We start from the raw sequence: 14,943 nt of genomic DNA, 5'->3' as shown, positions 1-14,943 counted from the left end.
CCAGCCATCCACCTAGCCATCCGGCCGGCCAGCCAGTCCATCCACCAACACTAACGGAAGACCGGTAGGCGCGCTCGTCACGATTTGGAGGGGGCGCGCCCCTACACAGCACAGCAGCGCAGGACTTACAGTAAGCTAGTATTTACGGAATACATAGTTCCTTGATTAGTGTTTCGCGACAACCGTACAACTTAGCTAGCGATAGCGGGAACCAACCACTTACTGGCTCCACACCACGCACGGTCCACGCACGAAGTGGGCCGTCGTCAAAGCGCTCCATCAACCCTTATTAAAAAAAAAACAAATGAACACAAACAATCGCAAACGATGCCAGCATAGGTAGCAAACATGTTAAAACGTACTCAATACTATTTAAATGGCTTAGGGTTAGGCAGCAAACGTAACTAACTTTCGCTCGACAAACCCGGAAACGGACCGGAATGGCGAACGCGCGCGCCAGAGGCTTGCGGAGCATCGAGCAGACTAGCTTCGGCTGGATTTGTAAATAGTGTAAAAAAGAAAATGCGTGAAAACGGAGCGAACAAACGCAATTCGCAAGCCGCGATCCTCTACGGCACACCGGAAACGAGAGCGCAACAGTGACAATCCCGACGAGCCGGCGTAACAGTTAACATTCCACTACGGCACACGTTCCAGGCCTCTCGAGTCGGAGACGCGCCGTGCCGTGCAACTCTTCTACATAGTACATAGTACTTAACGATTTAAACGGAGCCCGTTCACCCTCGAAACCGTTATTATAATTTCATTGTTTCCCATCAATCGTCATCACACACATTCACACACGATCACCACCACGACGGGTGGTGCAGCAGCGAAGATTGTAGCGAAGGAAGGAAAAAACAGAAGCAATAAATCTATATGAACAAAACCGAAACTAAAAACTATAATCTCGAAAGAAGTTTCTTTTCAGAGTAGTGTTTCGTACGATCGTAAGTAAGTTTCGTAAGATCTCCTTTGGCTAAAACGGGATTCCAAAGCCAAAGAATGAAGATTTAAGGAATTTTGAAATTGTCTACAGCACAGGGCTCTAGGTAGAGAGAGATCGCTGCAAAACGCAGATACTACGGAGATTGGGCTTTTGCTTTTTTATCCGACGGACGCTCTGTGGGATGCTTCGTGAGATACTTCACGGCCATCGCACCAACATCGACCATGTTTCTGGGCACGCCGAATGCCTCCAGCAGGGCATCAACCAACGGTTGATCAAGCTTCACCCGAAAAAGCTTAACCGCCTGCAGGAACACCTCCCTAGTAATGATTCGCTCGTCCAACTCCTGAAACTGTAGCATCAGATGGCCAAAGTCTCGCTTCAGTTTCCGCTTCTTCGGTTTCGTGGCCAAAAATCGGCAACGGTCCAGCAGCATCTCCTGCACATCTACCGGACGCGGAGGGTTGTCCAGCAGCACCCCCTGGTAAACGATGGTCTTGTGCGGACTTCGCTTCCGGTACAGCTGGCACAGTTTGGCCGTTTGCTGATTAATAAAGTAGTACGCGCCCAGGGACAGCCGCTCCATTGAAGCGTTTCGCCCGAAAGCCTTCACCAGATCGAATGCAGTTGCATCCGAAAGAAAGTTTCCACCCAACCGGATCTCTCGCAAAGATTCGCTTTTCGACACCAGCTTCGTGATGAACGACATCTCTTCGGTGCCCAGCAGATTGTGCTCCAGGTTTAGTTGGCGAAGTTTCGATTGCATCGCGCCGCTTAGCAGGGTACGGCCAAACTCTTCGCCTCGCAGTCCATTCCAGGAAAGATCGAGCTGCGTTAGTGCCTCATTCCCGATCAAACCCTTCAGCAAAGGGAAGCCACAGTGCAGGTGGTTTCCGGACAAGTTTAGCTCACAAATCGTCCGCTGATGCGATAGGAATGCTCCAATCGCCTGACCACTGAAGCGCTCCATGTGATTCCAACTCACATCAATCTTCTCGATGCAATCACTGTAAACCATGGCCCCAAACAGCAAGGATCCTCCCGCATCCGTTATGTGGCAATTGTCGGCGTGTAAGGTGCATACACCGGAATTGGACAGCGCATCACCCAAGATAGCCACACAATCGTCATCGAGCGTGTTGTACGATAACGCAAGGCTCGCTATCGTCTGCAGTTCCTGCAGTGTGTTTCCTAGAAACTGTGCCAACGACGGATTGAGTGGCGTATTGTAACTCAAGTCTATCGCCGTCAGCCAGGTTGGTCGGATCTGCAGGAGGGCATCCAGGGCGATTTGCAACTCAAGGTTGGTGTACCCACAACGCTGTGTAGTAAACGAGAATGGCGTACACTAGAACCACGGAGAATGGCGTACACTAGAACCTACTCCATTAGCATTACATGAACTACTTACATTCAAATCGAGCTCTACCTGCGAAGATGGATTTTTCTCAACGAAACTCAACACGTTGGTGACGGTCGTAAAGTCAGTCACACCGTAGACATCGGACCGCAACCGATAACCGCTAGCTGACGGTTGCCGCGGTGGTCGATCGTTGTCGGTCCCTAGCTTACTTAGCGGATCCGTGGGAGCACTAAACTCTTCGGAGCCACTCAATGAACAGTGTCTGAGCGCGATGATTTGGTTTAATTCGTCCGTAAAAACTTCAGATTTGGAAGACATTTTATTTGCTTTCTTGTCTTTCACTGTCTTTATTGCGATATCAGCAAACGTCGCCTGATGGCCATGCCTGCTAGATATACCTTCTGATAACTTGCTTAATCCCCGACGCCTCGACACCCGGCTTGCAGTCGGTGTGTCTGTGACTCAAGACACGGCTTAATGACTGCGGAACGCGTGCGGATGGATTTATCGATAAGATATGTTCCAGTGCCGGGTGACCGCCTCGGGTTGGATAAGAATTAGAAAGTATATCGGAATCAGTTGAGCAGTGAAAATTCCGACGGAAGCACCGTTTCGCAAACCTTTGGCTTCACCATGGAGCAGTCGGGCTGGAAAATTAAGCTGAAGCAACGCTGAACACTTCAACGAAAATCAAACCCACGCTGCAATCGGTCGGTGAAGAAAGCCCACCAAACTATGGCTGTCCACAGATCTCCACCCGTGTACCAAACCACTGGGCACATTGTTTTGATTGTACACACATATCTGCAAACAAACACATCCCACAAAATTTCCTACGCACTGTTTGTTGTTAAAAAACCTGTGATCGAAAAAGTAACAAAATCCAAGTTTTGTGATTTGAATGAACTTATCCATTGTCACCGTACTTTGGGTGTTTTGGTATAGCTTTTCGAGACCGTTTGCGCGCGTCATGGACTGCTATCAGCTGCTACGTTTCATGCTGCGATAGCATCGAAACCAACCTTGCGCTCGTATCAGCCCAAAATATACCCTCAATTGTGTGCATATAGTATTGATAAGGAACTGCCGACTGATTAGGAGTTTACGAAATACCACACGAGTCATCGACGACACGGCTAATCGACACGGACTCTGTGTCATAGTTTCAGGTGCGCTCCGATTGTGTGGCATCATCGTTCAATCGTAAAATGTTTCGTAAAATTTGGAAGTCGATATCCTCCGTGTACCTACTGTACGAATTGAATACCTGCATTTATATGCTCGACCCATGGGAAAAGCGGTTTGTCAGTATCCTTTTCTAAACATAAGAAGTGAATAGGTTATTTGATGGGTTAAGCAAAAAAAACCCACACGTGAAGCTACATACCAAACTATCCTTAACTCAGCGAAACGCAGATGCTTTCATTTTTGTCATTTTAGGTCTGCTCATTTTCTCTAGCTACACGTTTCTGCCAGGCTACACCCGCAAGCTAGTGTACGCCTTTCTGCCTCAACATTCGATGTCCGATCTGGAGTTCAACATACACTGATCCAGCTTTACGCCTTTGTGATATCTTCCGCTAAAAGCAACAGTTTTGGAAAACAAGTGATTCCGATGCACGCCTAAGATTGGCCCCCGCCGGGCACACGCACAAAACCGACTACAGAAATTACGCTGGTCATATCGGAAACAGTGAATGATATATTTTATAATTCGAAAGTAGGACGAAAAATTACGAAAACGATAGGCTATAAACGATCACCCAGGCGGTTTCTCAGCTCTTCATAAATAATGCCCTGTTAGAAATAGATTATTATATAAAAATAAATTCGTCTCTCAGTGATGTTCTTTTGTTTGCAGTTTCTAATGAACAACTTTTCCAAAGTCATTCACAAAAACACGAGAAATGAAACGTAAGTATTCTTTACCGAAGAAAAAGTTTAAGTTTCAGACCATTGTTTACGGTTTTTTAACAATACTGTCAAGGCTGTCAAAATATTCGAGAAAAAGAAGCTGTCAAACGAAAGATTGGTCAGTTTGAATTGTTTATCATAACAATAACACAGGAAACACGATGGAAGACTTCCCGGACATTTTCCTGAAAATAAAGCCTATTTTCGAATCTGTGATCAAAAATCCTACGCGGGACAGTATCATCAGTTTGAATGATCATCTTAAGCAGGTCCACCCTAAAAGCGCAAAGATCCTGCAGAATGTGTTTCTGTACCAGCTGCTTACTCTCCTCAGCGAAGAATCGGGAGTGTAAGTTCACCTACAACCTCAATACCGAACGCAACTATAACTACACATCTCTTCTGCATAGGAATTGCAACGAATTGAAAACCCATGTGCTAGATTGCATTACCACCGTTCTACTCAAAGAAAAGCTCAGGAAGGCGATTATCGTGAAAACATTATTGATTGCCTGCATTAAAAATATCTACGACCCAAATACCGGTCAGATTCGGCCCAATTTGTCAGAAGAGTATAAACTGGCTCACTTGCGAGTAACTTCCTCCGTCATGTCCCGCATCCACTCAGAACTAGTCGAAGACGTTTATGTGAAGGACAACCGGAATCTCATAGCGCAAGCCATTTTTGTGTGCGTTAGTATAGTGAATACCGAGCGTTGGCGCGTACTGCGCATTCAGGCCGTAGACGCAATTTTGTCGCTGCTACAAGTTCATGACTATTTCGATTCGAATGATATCGTCCTACGCTGTCAGGTTGCAGAACTACTGTTCGTTGTACTTCCCAAACTTATGGCCACCTTTTTGATCGTCGTCAAAGGTGACGATAAACAAGGAGTAGAAATGAAGTGCATTGCCGTTAAAGCCCTCGGAAGAACATTGTGTCTGATTTTCGAAGACTACTCAAAAGAAGGACTCGAAGTTGAGATAAATGTACAACGATTTCGTCAACTTACTGAAAACATAACGGCAAACAAGGCAAACGAAAAAGTGTTAGGCCTAGGTTTGCGTCAACGGGATCAGAAGAGTAAATACTTCAACGAAGCCGTGCGGTCACGAGAATGGTTGCTGGCGGCAGAGGAACACGTAGAGAAGCTTCTCCTATCCATACAGTATCTGAGAGGCCACGAGGATGATTCAATCCGTTTCGAGTTTGCCAAAATGAACTGCGAGCTGTTGAAAAAATGCACCTAGTAAGTAATTGAATCAAATGCATAACACTAGATTCTATATTATTGATTTGTCACTTCCCCCAGCAATATGCCCAGGTGTACCGTGCACTATCTGCAGTCCATTATAGCCTTGTGTCAGGATGACACGGAACGGATTAGAGAAATGTGCCGGGACTGTGGCAATGCAGTTTCCAGCTTTACAGTGTCCATCGAAGGCAACCGCATCGACGAGCTGTTCTACGATGCCCTTAATCAATTGCCTCGTTCCATTTATCGGGGTGACTCTATAGAACAGATAGCAAGTTTCCGGCTTGTCGGGGGCTATCTTCACTTCTTTTCCACCGCTCAACTAATGAACGTTTTGTCGAATCAAAATATCTTGCAACAGTTCATCGCCATTTTGCTGGCTGGCGCCGAACTGGACGGTGTGGATGAGCTAGTGCGACGCGAGTACGTTTCCTATCGGTTTGAGTATGAAGAAGGTTTCAGATTGCAGAAGGAGAAAAATGAGTCCCGATGGATTGTACTGAAGAACGTTACATCCCCCCGAGCGAGACGGTGCTTTTTAGACGTTTTTCAAGCACTACAACATCATACCGAGTGTTTAAACACCGTGTGCATTCATATTTTGCAAGATTTCTTTACTTCGCGTGTTAACAGTAATGGATACCTTTACATATTGAGTGAAATGATCCCCCGAGGAAAGGACTATGAGGCGTCGAGCGCGCATAACGATTTGCAAGAAAAACTAGCGATGCAGGAGACATTCAAAAATATCCTATTAGAAGTGATGCAGCCACATCACTGGCTGTTGGAGCTAGACGAGAATGATAACATAATCGAGCAGAAGTACAATATTCTGCACATTTGTCTGGTGCTTCGTATCGTCACCCGAATGGCTTCCACTATGGGTAACAGTTTTCAACCTTTTCTTTACGATGCGTTAAGATTAATGCTGCAATGCGCCAGTTCTATGCTCAATTGCATAAATGAATCATCTGAACTGGCTTTGGACACAATAGCGACCGCTCTAGGATTGTCAGGTATTCAGCAGTTGATCTACCAGAATCTTGACTACATATCGCACCATATTACTCGCTGCATGCGAAGAACCGAGCACTTTCAGGATGGACTACGTATGCTAGAATCGGTTCTGAGGTTCGTTCCGTATGAGTCATCCAACGTGCTCGAGTCAACAGTTACGCCGATCGTCATGAACATTCTTGATAGCTACTCTCAGTACGGTCAGCAGAACTCGATCGTGTGCTTGAGGGTGCTACAAATCTTTATCCATTCCATGAGGTTTCGATTTAACCATGAAAGCTCGGAACCATTAACCACGAGCGAAGAAAGTGACCGACAGAAACTGTCGGAACAAATTAAGCGGTTGCAAAGCTTGCTACAAAGGGAAATTAGTAACGAACCCGACCCCCTCGAAGCTGATCTGGGTCAAATGGAACAAGAAGAAACAGGCGAATCGCGCGCTGCCGAAGAGGATGATGTTTACCAAACGACCAAAACCGATATACCGTCACACCTTCAGCTTGTACTGCGCATATTGAGCGTCAACTTCAAATTCGTAGCCTCATCGAACGAAGCCGAGCGCATTGTTGCCCTTTCCACGATCAATGAAGGGATCCACATAGTGCATCGGCACGAAAACCAGTTGCTTCCGTTGGTGCATAACATTTGGTTCAACCTCACGGAACGGTTCACCGATAAAAGCCCAGCAGTCTTAAGCAACGCCTTAGATTTACTCGTTACCTTAGCTAAGCTTGCGAAGGATTTCATCCGGAAACGTTCGATCGAGTAAGTACGGTCAGAAGCTGAATTAGTCCTTTGCTACAATCACTTGCCATTTCTTCTTCTCCAAACAGTGACGTACTACCGAAACTCTACTTGTTTATGAAGAACAATTGGGATGCAGATTTCAGTGCGCACCAGGTATTCAAGATGCAGCGCAAATTTCTGCTCTCACTTCCGGATTTGGTGAAAGATCTTGCGCTCAACGAAAGACAACTGGACGAAGCCCTCGAAGTAGTGCGCCTTTACTTGGAGAAATGCGAGCGTAAAGAATTGAAAAAGCATGCTTGGGATTGCATTCAGCGTTTAAAATGTGTGAATTCATTTGCTGTCTTTTTGAAAGTTCAATAAAAGAATAGATCACAGCAACCAATGGATTGCCCCAGTGTGTTACTGGAGCTGTGTGTTGGCTGACGAATAGTTAAACGAAATCGTTGTTTGTGTCTGCGATGGACCCGAAAAACCCAAGGTCGGAGAAGTCTGGGACCGGTCTGGCTGAGGGGTACATCGCGAACCAAACGAAGGCCAGAATGAATTTTAGTCGAGTAGATGAGTTTCGAAAACATCCCATGCTAGAGTCCAGAATAAAGCCACCCACTAGCAGGTCGAACCTTGTGAATATTTACGAAAAAACCAAATTGTGGCGAACCGTGCTTGAAAGACAAGTTACAAGAAACGCCCAAGATGCGAACCGAACCACCACAAGCAGCCGGCTGCCGGTAGTGGGTCAGTACAAAGGAAGAAAGCTAAATTTTTCAGAAGTGGAAAGTCCGACACCGTTGAACGAAACGCGTGACAGTTCCTTTGGAATTCTACAGCCACACGAAATGGACTTGGGTAGCTTTCGTGAAACATCGTACAATACACCAAATGGAAATACCACCGACTTTTCGGAAGGCATTCTAACGGAATCTCAGATGAACATCGGTAGTTTTGAAGATTTACAATCAAAGAACTGTTCGGATTACTTACTAAAACGTTTACACAAACAAATTGAACTGCACAACATTCTGCTAGACGCGTCGGAAAAGTTTCCAAAATCACCATCCATCGAGAATCTGGTTAAGAAATGTATGCAAGGGACGCAAGCGCTCGTGGAATTGAAAGAGCGAGTGGCCGCATTTAAATTGAAGAAGCAGACACAGACACCAGGCAGAATGCAAACACTGCTTCGGGAATTCCCAAACATTCTTCGCAATGCAGTCGATTGTGCGGAAGAGCTGCAAGGTTTGTCCGAATCGGTTTCCTACGGTTCCGGATTCGGCGAAGGTGTCGAGAACCAAAGCTCCTCCGTTACAGCCGACGTCATCAAGGAGATATCCATCCGTTTAAAGGAAATCGAGAACGCCTGGAGAAATGTACCGCTTCCGGAAGAGGAAGGTTCCTCTTTCGGTCTTTTACATCAATCGCAAACGAGGGGCTGGGACACTTTTTTGAACGACTCAAGCACACTGGCCAACACCTTTGATCGGGTTAACCTTTCCATAAAGGAAGTGCTCCAAGCTCCCAACACGGCCAGTCTGAATAGGCTGAAAAGCGAATTGAGAGAATGCAAAACTTTTCTTACGAACCTCACACAAGATCAGTCTCTGTTGTTCGACGAAACAATGCCCTCCCTTGAGGATTCGTCCGAGGAGGAGTCTCTGCTGCAAGGAATCCTCGATGAGCTTGACAAATCAACATTGTCGGAGATAGAGGCTTTCCTTGATGTGTGGAAAAGTCCGGAAAGGGAACGTTTTCTTCAGATTTCCGAAGACGCGATCAACGATCTTTCCAGCTTGCGAGATGAAACTAGCCACATACTGGAACAGATTGGCACCAAAAAGTCCCGCTCTCCATCTGGTAGACGTAAGAACTTAATTCAAAGACTGGATGCAATAAGAGCTAGTGTCCAACCGAAAGTTAGCAGTACTCCAATAGTCTTGAAAGATTATCTGGATGAGAGCGATATGCTCACGGAGCGTAGTCCTTACTTGCCCAGTGATGGCGTCCAAAAAACAGGAAAGAAAACGGTCCAGTTCCCATCGTTTCCCGGTGACCAGCCCATCCAGCACGTACCATCGAACGACAACTCGCAGGAAGTTCAAGCAAGGTTAGCAATTCTTTTGTCCGAAATGGATCGTTTTCTACAAAACCTGAAAAGCCGTGCCCACGGTTCACCGCGACCAGCAAGCGCGAATGAAACTGCAGACGATCCGTTCCAACAACAAGTTGATCAGCTCATGGCGATGATTGCGGAACTGATTGCATTTTTACGATCAAATTGAATGTGGACAGAGGGATCGAATAATATACAAATAAACGTTTTGTGATTGGCCATTATTTTAGCATTGGTAAAAATCCTTTCGTCCATCGCTTTGGAATCCGTTTAGAATAAAACCAGTCAAATTCGGAAAAGAAACCTTGCACGCAACCAACTGCCAACGTTGCACGAAAGGGGTCCACTTGCATGCGTTTAGAACCGCTTTTGACGAGCCGCAATTTCGCACCGCCGGGATCAGCTGTCAGCAATGACAGCGGCGATTTTCCCTGAAAACACTAGCCATCGTAAGCCGTGCGGTCAATTCGGTTCCGTTGTTCCGCTTTTGTTCTACTGTTCTATTCGAACTGCTTTATTGTTTGCTCAATTCTTGTGCAAAAGTACAGCAGCATGTCATCAGCAGCCGAAGAAACGAATCAGCAACCCGCAACACCGGCGGCGGTACCGGCTGCGGACGAAAGTGTGAACGAAAATCCGCTGCAAGCGAAAGCCGACGAACTGGGCGCGCGAGGAAATGAGTATTTCAAAGGTAAGCCGGTGGAGTGAAGATTTCTCCCTCCGGTAATCGCATTACGACAGGCTGCGGAGAACATTCGCATGAGTGTTTGCACAACATTTGTCGCGAATGCACTTGTTACAACATTGCGAGTGGTAATGGATTTGTGTTCTCCTTCCCCTTTTTCAACGTTCGACCTACTGCGTAGAGCAAAACTACGAGCAAGCCATCTCACTGTACACGGAAGCTATCGAGATCTGTCCGAATGAGCGGTTTTATGCGAACCGTAGTTTTGCTCACTTCCGCACCGAATCCTACGGTTACGCCCTGACAGACGCCGATAAAGCTATAGCGCAGAAGAGCAGCTACACCAAAGCGTACTATCGCCGAGCCGCAGCCCTGATGGCGCTGGGACGCTTCAAGAAAGCGCTGGCCGATTTTGAGTTCGTGGCCAAGCGGTGTCCGGGCTCGAAAGACGCACAGGACAAGTACACGGAGTGTAAAAAGATGGTGAACAAGATTGCCTTCGAGAAGGCCATCTCCGTGGAACAACAGGAAAAGACGGTTGCGAAAATGTGCCGGGATCTCGAGTTTGCTTGTAAGCGTTGGACCGTTGGAGCGTTGGATATTGATATCGACTCGATGTAACCCGTTTTTTTATTTTTCTTCGCGGCACAGCCATAGACGACTACAATGGACCTAAACTGGAGGACGGAAAAGTCACTTTGGAGTTCATGAAGAGTCTACTAGATTGGTACAAAAATCAGAACAAACTGCACAAGAACTTTGCCTATAAGGTAAGAGACTTATCGGCAGGGTCGAATCTGCCTCACGCAAGGCTAACAAGCCCGGTTTTTCTTACAGATACTTTGCGACATGGAAACGCTGTTGACGAAGCAACCCTCGCTGGTGGAGATTACGGTACCCGACGAAGAAAAGTTTACCGTGTGCGGAGACATTCACGGACAGTTCTACGATTTGCTCAACATATTCGAGATAAACGGTTTGCCGTCGGCCACCAACCCGTACCTGTTCAACGGTGATTTCGTCGACCGGGGGTCATTCTCGGTGGAGTGCATCTTTACGCTGTTCGGTTTTAAATTGCTGTACCCGAACCACTTTTTCCTGTCGCGCGGCAATCACGAAAGCTTCAACATGAACCAGCTATACGGCTTCACCGGCGAGGTTGTGTCAAAGTACTCGCAAAACATGGCCGACATGTTCACGCTCGTCTACAATTGGTTGCCACTGTGCCATCTCATCAACAAGAAGGTGTTGGTAATGCACGGCGGTCTCTTTTCCCGCGATAACGTTTCGCTGGACGACCTGAGAACGATCGACCGCAATCGCCAGCCGCCGGAGGATGGGTTGATGTGCGAGCTGCTGTGGTCCGATCCGCAGCCCCTGAAGGGCCGTGTGCCGTCGAAGCGCGGTGTCGGTATTCAGTTTGGTCCGGACATCACGGAGGCATTCCTTAAGTACAACAACCTCGACTACGTCATTCGCAGCCACGAGGTGAAAGCAAACGGCTACGAAATCGATCACGACGGGAAGTGCATTACCGTCTTCTCAGCACCTAATTATTGGTAAGCCAGTCGTCCTCGGGCAAAAGCAAGCGAGTCACACGTTCATAACAACTTCGCTTTCGTTGATCCGTTCTACAGTGACCAAATGAAGAACCTGGGTGCCTTCATCACGCTAAAGGGCAACGATTTGAAGCCAAAATTCACCACATACAAGGAGGTGGTAAGTGTGGCATGGCCACTAGAAGCGTATCTCGCCGTATCTTATCTGTTTTTTGTTCGTATCCCACCTTTCAGCCACATCCCTCCGTGCGGCCCATGGCTTACGCAAGTCCGCTAAGCTTAATGGCATAATAGTGCAACCGTTATGCGGTCATCGGTGGTGGGCATGCTGGAAACACCATCTTTCATTTTACTCCACTTTTTTGCTCATCGTTTTTAAGCGTAAACCCTGTTATCATTCGACTACGGACAGCTTCGGCGATGTTTTTAAAGTTCACAGTGCAAGACGGAAAGGCACGGTTGTCGGGAATTTTCACGTCGCTGTTATTAATGAAACGATCAACAAAACAGTTTTTCAGCCTCAGAAATTCACTTCTGACCACTGCCAAAGTTCAAAATCTTTCAACATTCTTTCAGAGTGTGTGCATTTCATAACTTATGAAGCAGGCTTATCACAGGAGATCGTTAAACATAAACACACACACATACACACCTGATTCGCGTGGTTTGAAGCTATCGGGCATGGGAATATCAGCCTTCTTCGATGATTTTCTCAACATCAGAACGTTGCAGAACGTAGGTAAAAAACCTAGGCAGCCCTGTCTTAGCCAGTAGTAAGTCGGCTGAAGAATCGCTCTTGGAGCTTATTGAGGAAAAAAACAGATTGTAGCGAAATAAAAAAGACCAACAATGGTCGGTGAGTTAGCCAAAATACCTGGGCAAGATGATTTCCTTCTCTACGATTTGACCTCACGGTCCATTGATGACAGAGAAAAAAAAGCATATTGTGATCTAATAACATTCTCATGGTGATTGAAAATCTTCTACGTCATTACCATTACAGCATTAAGATGAAATAAGGCCACATCTATTTTTCGAAATCGTTTGGTTTGTACAACATTACATATAATCAACTTTAATTGCTGTTCGTGGATTTGTGATGTTTCATGATTGGTAATGTTGGTTGTACGTCCTGCTTGGTAGCCGTCCTCTACTTGGCCAGCTTGTCCACGGGCGTATAAAACAAGGAATCGATGAAACAACGTGTAAATTCACCAATCAGCTCACGGTCTGGCACAAACTGTGCCGCACCGTATATGGCCATCTTGCCTTCTACGGGCTTGGAAGGGTTGCGCATGATGTCGACTATCTTCGAGCGTACGTCTTCGACAAACTTGTCCGCCACACCGGACTGCGTGTGCATGTACGTCACACAGATATGTATTCTGTAAAAGAAAACAGATTTGAGTCATGGACCGCACAGTGAAACACAAGTAGTTAGGCACTACGTTACAAGTCACACATCAAGACACCTTACCCAGAGGGGAACTGGAGGGAATTCAAATTCCAGCCCAAACTATTCATCTCGCCGGCCAGCAAGTAGATGTCGAAGTCTTTCGAACCTATTCCAATCACACTGGTGGCCGGTGTTCCGAAGATGTAGATATTTTTCATTCCACGCAACCTGAAAAAGACAACGAAGCAACATGAGACAGGGGCATCAACGGAGGAAGGACGGACCGACTGCAGGCTCATCATGAAGCTCGTGGTACTCACTGCTGTTCAATGTGCCGCGTGGTATCGATGATTCGCTTCGTTGCCTCGACGTAACCATCAAGCCCGAAGTGCATCATCGTGGCCCAGGTGGCTGCGATGACGCCACCGGCGCGCGACCCATTCACCGTCGGTGATCCGTAAACACCGCCGGGCCAATCGGTCGTAACGGTGTACTGGTGGTGACGGTACACCTTGGCCGAGTAGAGTATCACCGAGGAACCCTTCGGCGTGAAGCCGTACTTGTGCGTGTCGGCCGAAATGCTCGTAACGCCGGGAATGCTGAAGTCGAACGGACGCACCGGATAGCCGGCCCGTTTCATGAATACGATCAAAAACCCGCCGAGACAAGCATCCACGTGCACGGGAATGTTGTATTTGCGACCGAGCGCAGCAATCGCTTCGATGTCGTCCATCGTTCCGTACGGGAAGTTTGGCGCCGAACCGACCAGCATGACCGTGTTCCGATTGATCGCCCGTTCCATCGCCCGAATGTCCACCTCAGTAGTGTTCTTATCGATCGGCACCACCTTCGTGAAGATACCCAAATATTTGGCCGCCTTATCGAAACCACTGTGTGCCGTGACCGATAGGACCATGTTGGGTTTGGTAATGCCGCGCGATTCACGGGCGTAGTCCCGATACGCTTTGCAAGCCATCATGATCGACTCGGTGCCACCGGTGGTCATAGTGCCGCACGTTTCCGGTCCACCGTGGAACAACGTCGCCGTCATTCGTATTACTTCTGCTTCCATTTTGCAAACCCCGGGGAACACGTCCGGGTGCAGTGGGTTCGTGTACGATGCTTTTCCGTAAACGCTCGTCACCAGCTCGATCAACTTGGGATCGTAGTAATACACGGCTCCGGAAATAAACCCTTCCTTCCACCGATAGTGGCCCAGCTCGAGGTAGTCATCGACCTTCGTGAGTATTTCCTCCTGTCCCAGCCCATCGTGCGGCAGCTCGGTGTAGTAGTTCCCCGACTGGCTAATGTCCTTCACAAAGCTGTCGTTGATTTTCGCAGTTTCCGCCTCCACTTTGCGTCGGACGGCCGGAATGAGTCGCGCTAGTTTAAATACCTTCTTCTTCGCCCGCTGATAGAGGCTTTCGTCCTGAAACAGAACCTGACACAGCCAGATTGTGCCGAGCACGCTGGTTGTCGTTATGGCAACGATCTGCCACGGTGGTCGGCCCGTGAACACCCGATCAATCGATCCCGTTACGAGGCACAGGTGTGGTTCCATGGTGGCTGCTGACCGCTTACGATTACGTCGACAGTGCGAACTTCACTGGGAAGGGTGCCGCAGAAAATATAATCTCCGATAACAGTGCGAATGACTTTCTGCTGATAAGCACCCCCGATGCATGCGAGATTGTAAACCAGCGTGACTTCGATGATTAACAAAGCCTATGAACAACAGCTAACGGTAACACGATCGAGACAGAACAAAGGAATGGTAAAGTTTTCGGGTTGTTAACAGAATGACAAGCGTTGACTAGACACTGAATCGAAATAAAAGTTCTACTGCTTCAACCATATTTGGAAACTACGTACTACGTTGGCGGTAAGTGTTTATTGTTTTTAAACAACAAAATGCAACAGATTCACGTTTTCTGGCACAACAGTCGT

At 47.3% G+C, this 14,943-nt stretch overlaps 4 protein-coding genes across 4 annotated transcripts; 2 read left to right on the top strand and 2 right to left on the bottom strand.

Moving 5' to 3' along the window:
* Positions 1–1,082: 1,082 nt before the first annotated feature.
* LOC128270037 (uncharacterized) lies at positions 1,083–2,630 on the bottom strand. The gene is made up of 2 exons (XM_053007440.1): positions 2,361–2,630; positions 1,083–2,270 (listed from the first exon to the last, which is right to left on the bottom strand). The coding sequence occupies exons 1-2, from the start codon at positions 2,628–2,630 to the stop codon at positions 1,083–1,085; spliced, it is 1,458 nt and encodes a 485-aa protein (XP_052863400.1).
* Positions 2,631–4,387: 1,757 nt separating this feature from the next.
* Positions 4,388–7,609, top strand: LOC128272485 (TELO2-interacting protein 1 homolog). The gene is made up of 4 exons (XM_053010304.1): positions 4,388–4,575; positions 4,637–5,476; positions 5,540–7,264; positions 7,333–7,609. Exons 1-4 carry the CDS (start codon positions 4,388–4,390, stop codon positions 7,607–7,609), a joined length of 3,030 nt encoding a protein of 1,009 aa, XP_052866264.1.
* A 2,220-nt stretch (positions 7,610–9,829) lies between these two features.
* LOC128270650 (serine/threonine-protein phosphatase 5) lies at positions 9,830–12,427 on the top strand. The gene is made up of 6 exons (XM_053008059.1): positions 9,830–10,047; positions 10,223–10,612; positions 10,693–10,811; positions 10,879–11,600; positions 11,679–11,760; positions 11,835–12,427. The coding sequence occupies exons 1-6, from the start codon at positions 9,909–9,911 to the stop codon at positions 11,889–11,891; spliced, it is 1,509 nt and encodes a 502-aa protein (XP_052864019.1). The 5' UTR covers positions 9,830–9,908; the 3' UTR covers positions 11,892–12,427.
* A 200-nt stretch (positions 12,428–12,627) lies between these two features.
* LOC128272112 (sphingosine-1-phosphate lyase) lies at positions 12,628–14,843 on the bottom strand. Its single transcript, XM_053009848.1, has 3 exons — positions 13,317–14,843; positions 13,078–13,224; positions 12,628–12,985 (listed from the first exon to the last, which is right to left on the bottom strand). Exons 1-3 carry the CDS (start codon positions 14,555–14,557, stop codon positions 12,751–12,753), a joined length of 1,623 nt encoding a protein of 540 aa, XP_052865808.1. The 5' UTR covers positions 14,558–14,843; the 3' UTR covers positions 12,628–12,750.
* Positions 14,844–14,943: the final 100 nt, after the last annotated feature.

Source organism: Anopheles cruzii, chromosome 3, assembly GCF_943734635.1.
Source record: "Anopheles cruzii chromosome 3, idAnoCruzAS_RS32_06, whole genome shotgun sequence".
NCBI classification, from domain to species: domain Eukaryota; kingdom Metazoa; phylum Arthropoda; class Insecta; order Diptera; family Culicidae; genus Anopheles; species Anopheles cruzii.
The sequence above is the reverse complement of the archived record's forward strand: the minus strand, read 5'-3'. Positions and strand labels throughout refer to the sequence as shown.

Excerpts from the sequence above, each read along its gene's own strand:
- LOC128270650 (XM_053008059.1), top strand. The coding sequence starts at position 9,909 with ATGTCATCAGCAGCCGAAGAAACGAATCAGCAACCCGCAACACCGGCG. Across the intron at positions 10,812-10,878 it reads ACAAGAACTTTGCCTATAAG|ATACTTTGCGACATGGAAAC; the intron begins GTAAGAGACTTA and ends TTTTTCTTACAG. Across the intron at positions 11,761-11,834 it reads TCACCACATACAAGGAGGTG|CCACATCCCTCCGTGCGGCC; the intron begins GTAAGTGTGGCA and ends CCCACCTTTCAG.
- LOC128270037 (XM_053007440.1), bottom strand. The coding sequence starts at position 2,630 with ATGTCTTCCAAATCTGAAGTTTTTACGGACGAATTAAACCAAATCATC. Across the intron at positions 2,271-2,360 it reads AGGTAGAGCTCGATTTGAAT|CGTTGTGGGTACACCAACCT; the intron begins GTAAGTAGTTCA and ends TTTACTACACAG.
- LOC128272485 (XM_053010304.1), top strand. The coding sequence starts at position 4,388 with ATGGAAGACTTCCCGGACATTTTCCTGAAAATAAAGCCTATTTTCGAA. Across the intron at positions 4,576-4,636 it reads CTCAGCGAAGAATCGGGAGT|GAATTGCAACGAATTGAAAA; the intron begins GTAAGTTCACCT and ends TCTTCTGCATAG. Across the intron at positions 7,265-7,332 it reads ATCCGGAAACGTTCGATCGA|TGACGTACTACCGAAACTCT; the intron begins GTAAGTACGGTC and ends TTCTCCAAACAG.
- LOC128272112 (XM_053009848.1), bottom strand. The coding sequence starts at position 14,557 with ATGGAACCACACCTGTGCCTCGTAACGGGATCGATTGATCGGGTGTTC. Across the intron at positions 13,225-13,316 it reads ACGCGGCACATTGAACAGCA|GTTGCGTGGAATGAAAAATA; the intron begins GTGAGTACCACG and ends TGTCTTTTTCAG. Across the intron at positions 12,986-13,077 it reads TCCCTCCAGTTCCCCTCTGG|AATACATATCTGTGTGACGT; the intron begins GTAAGGTGTCTT and ends TTTCTTTTACAG.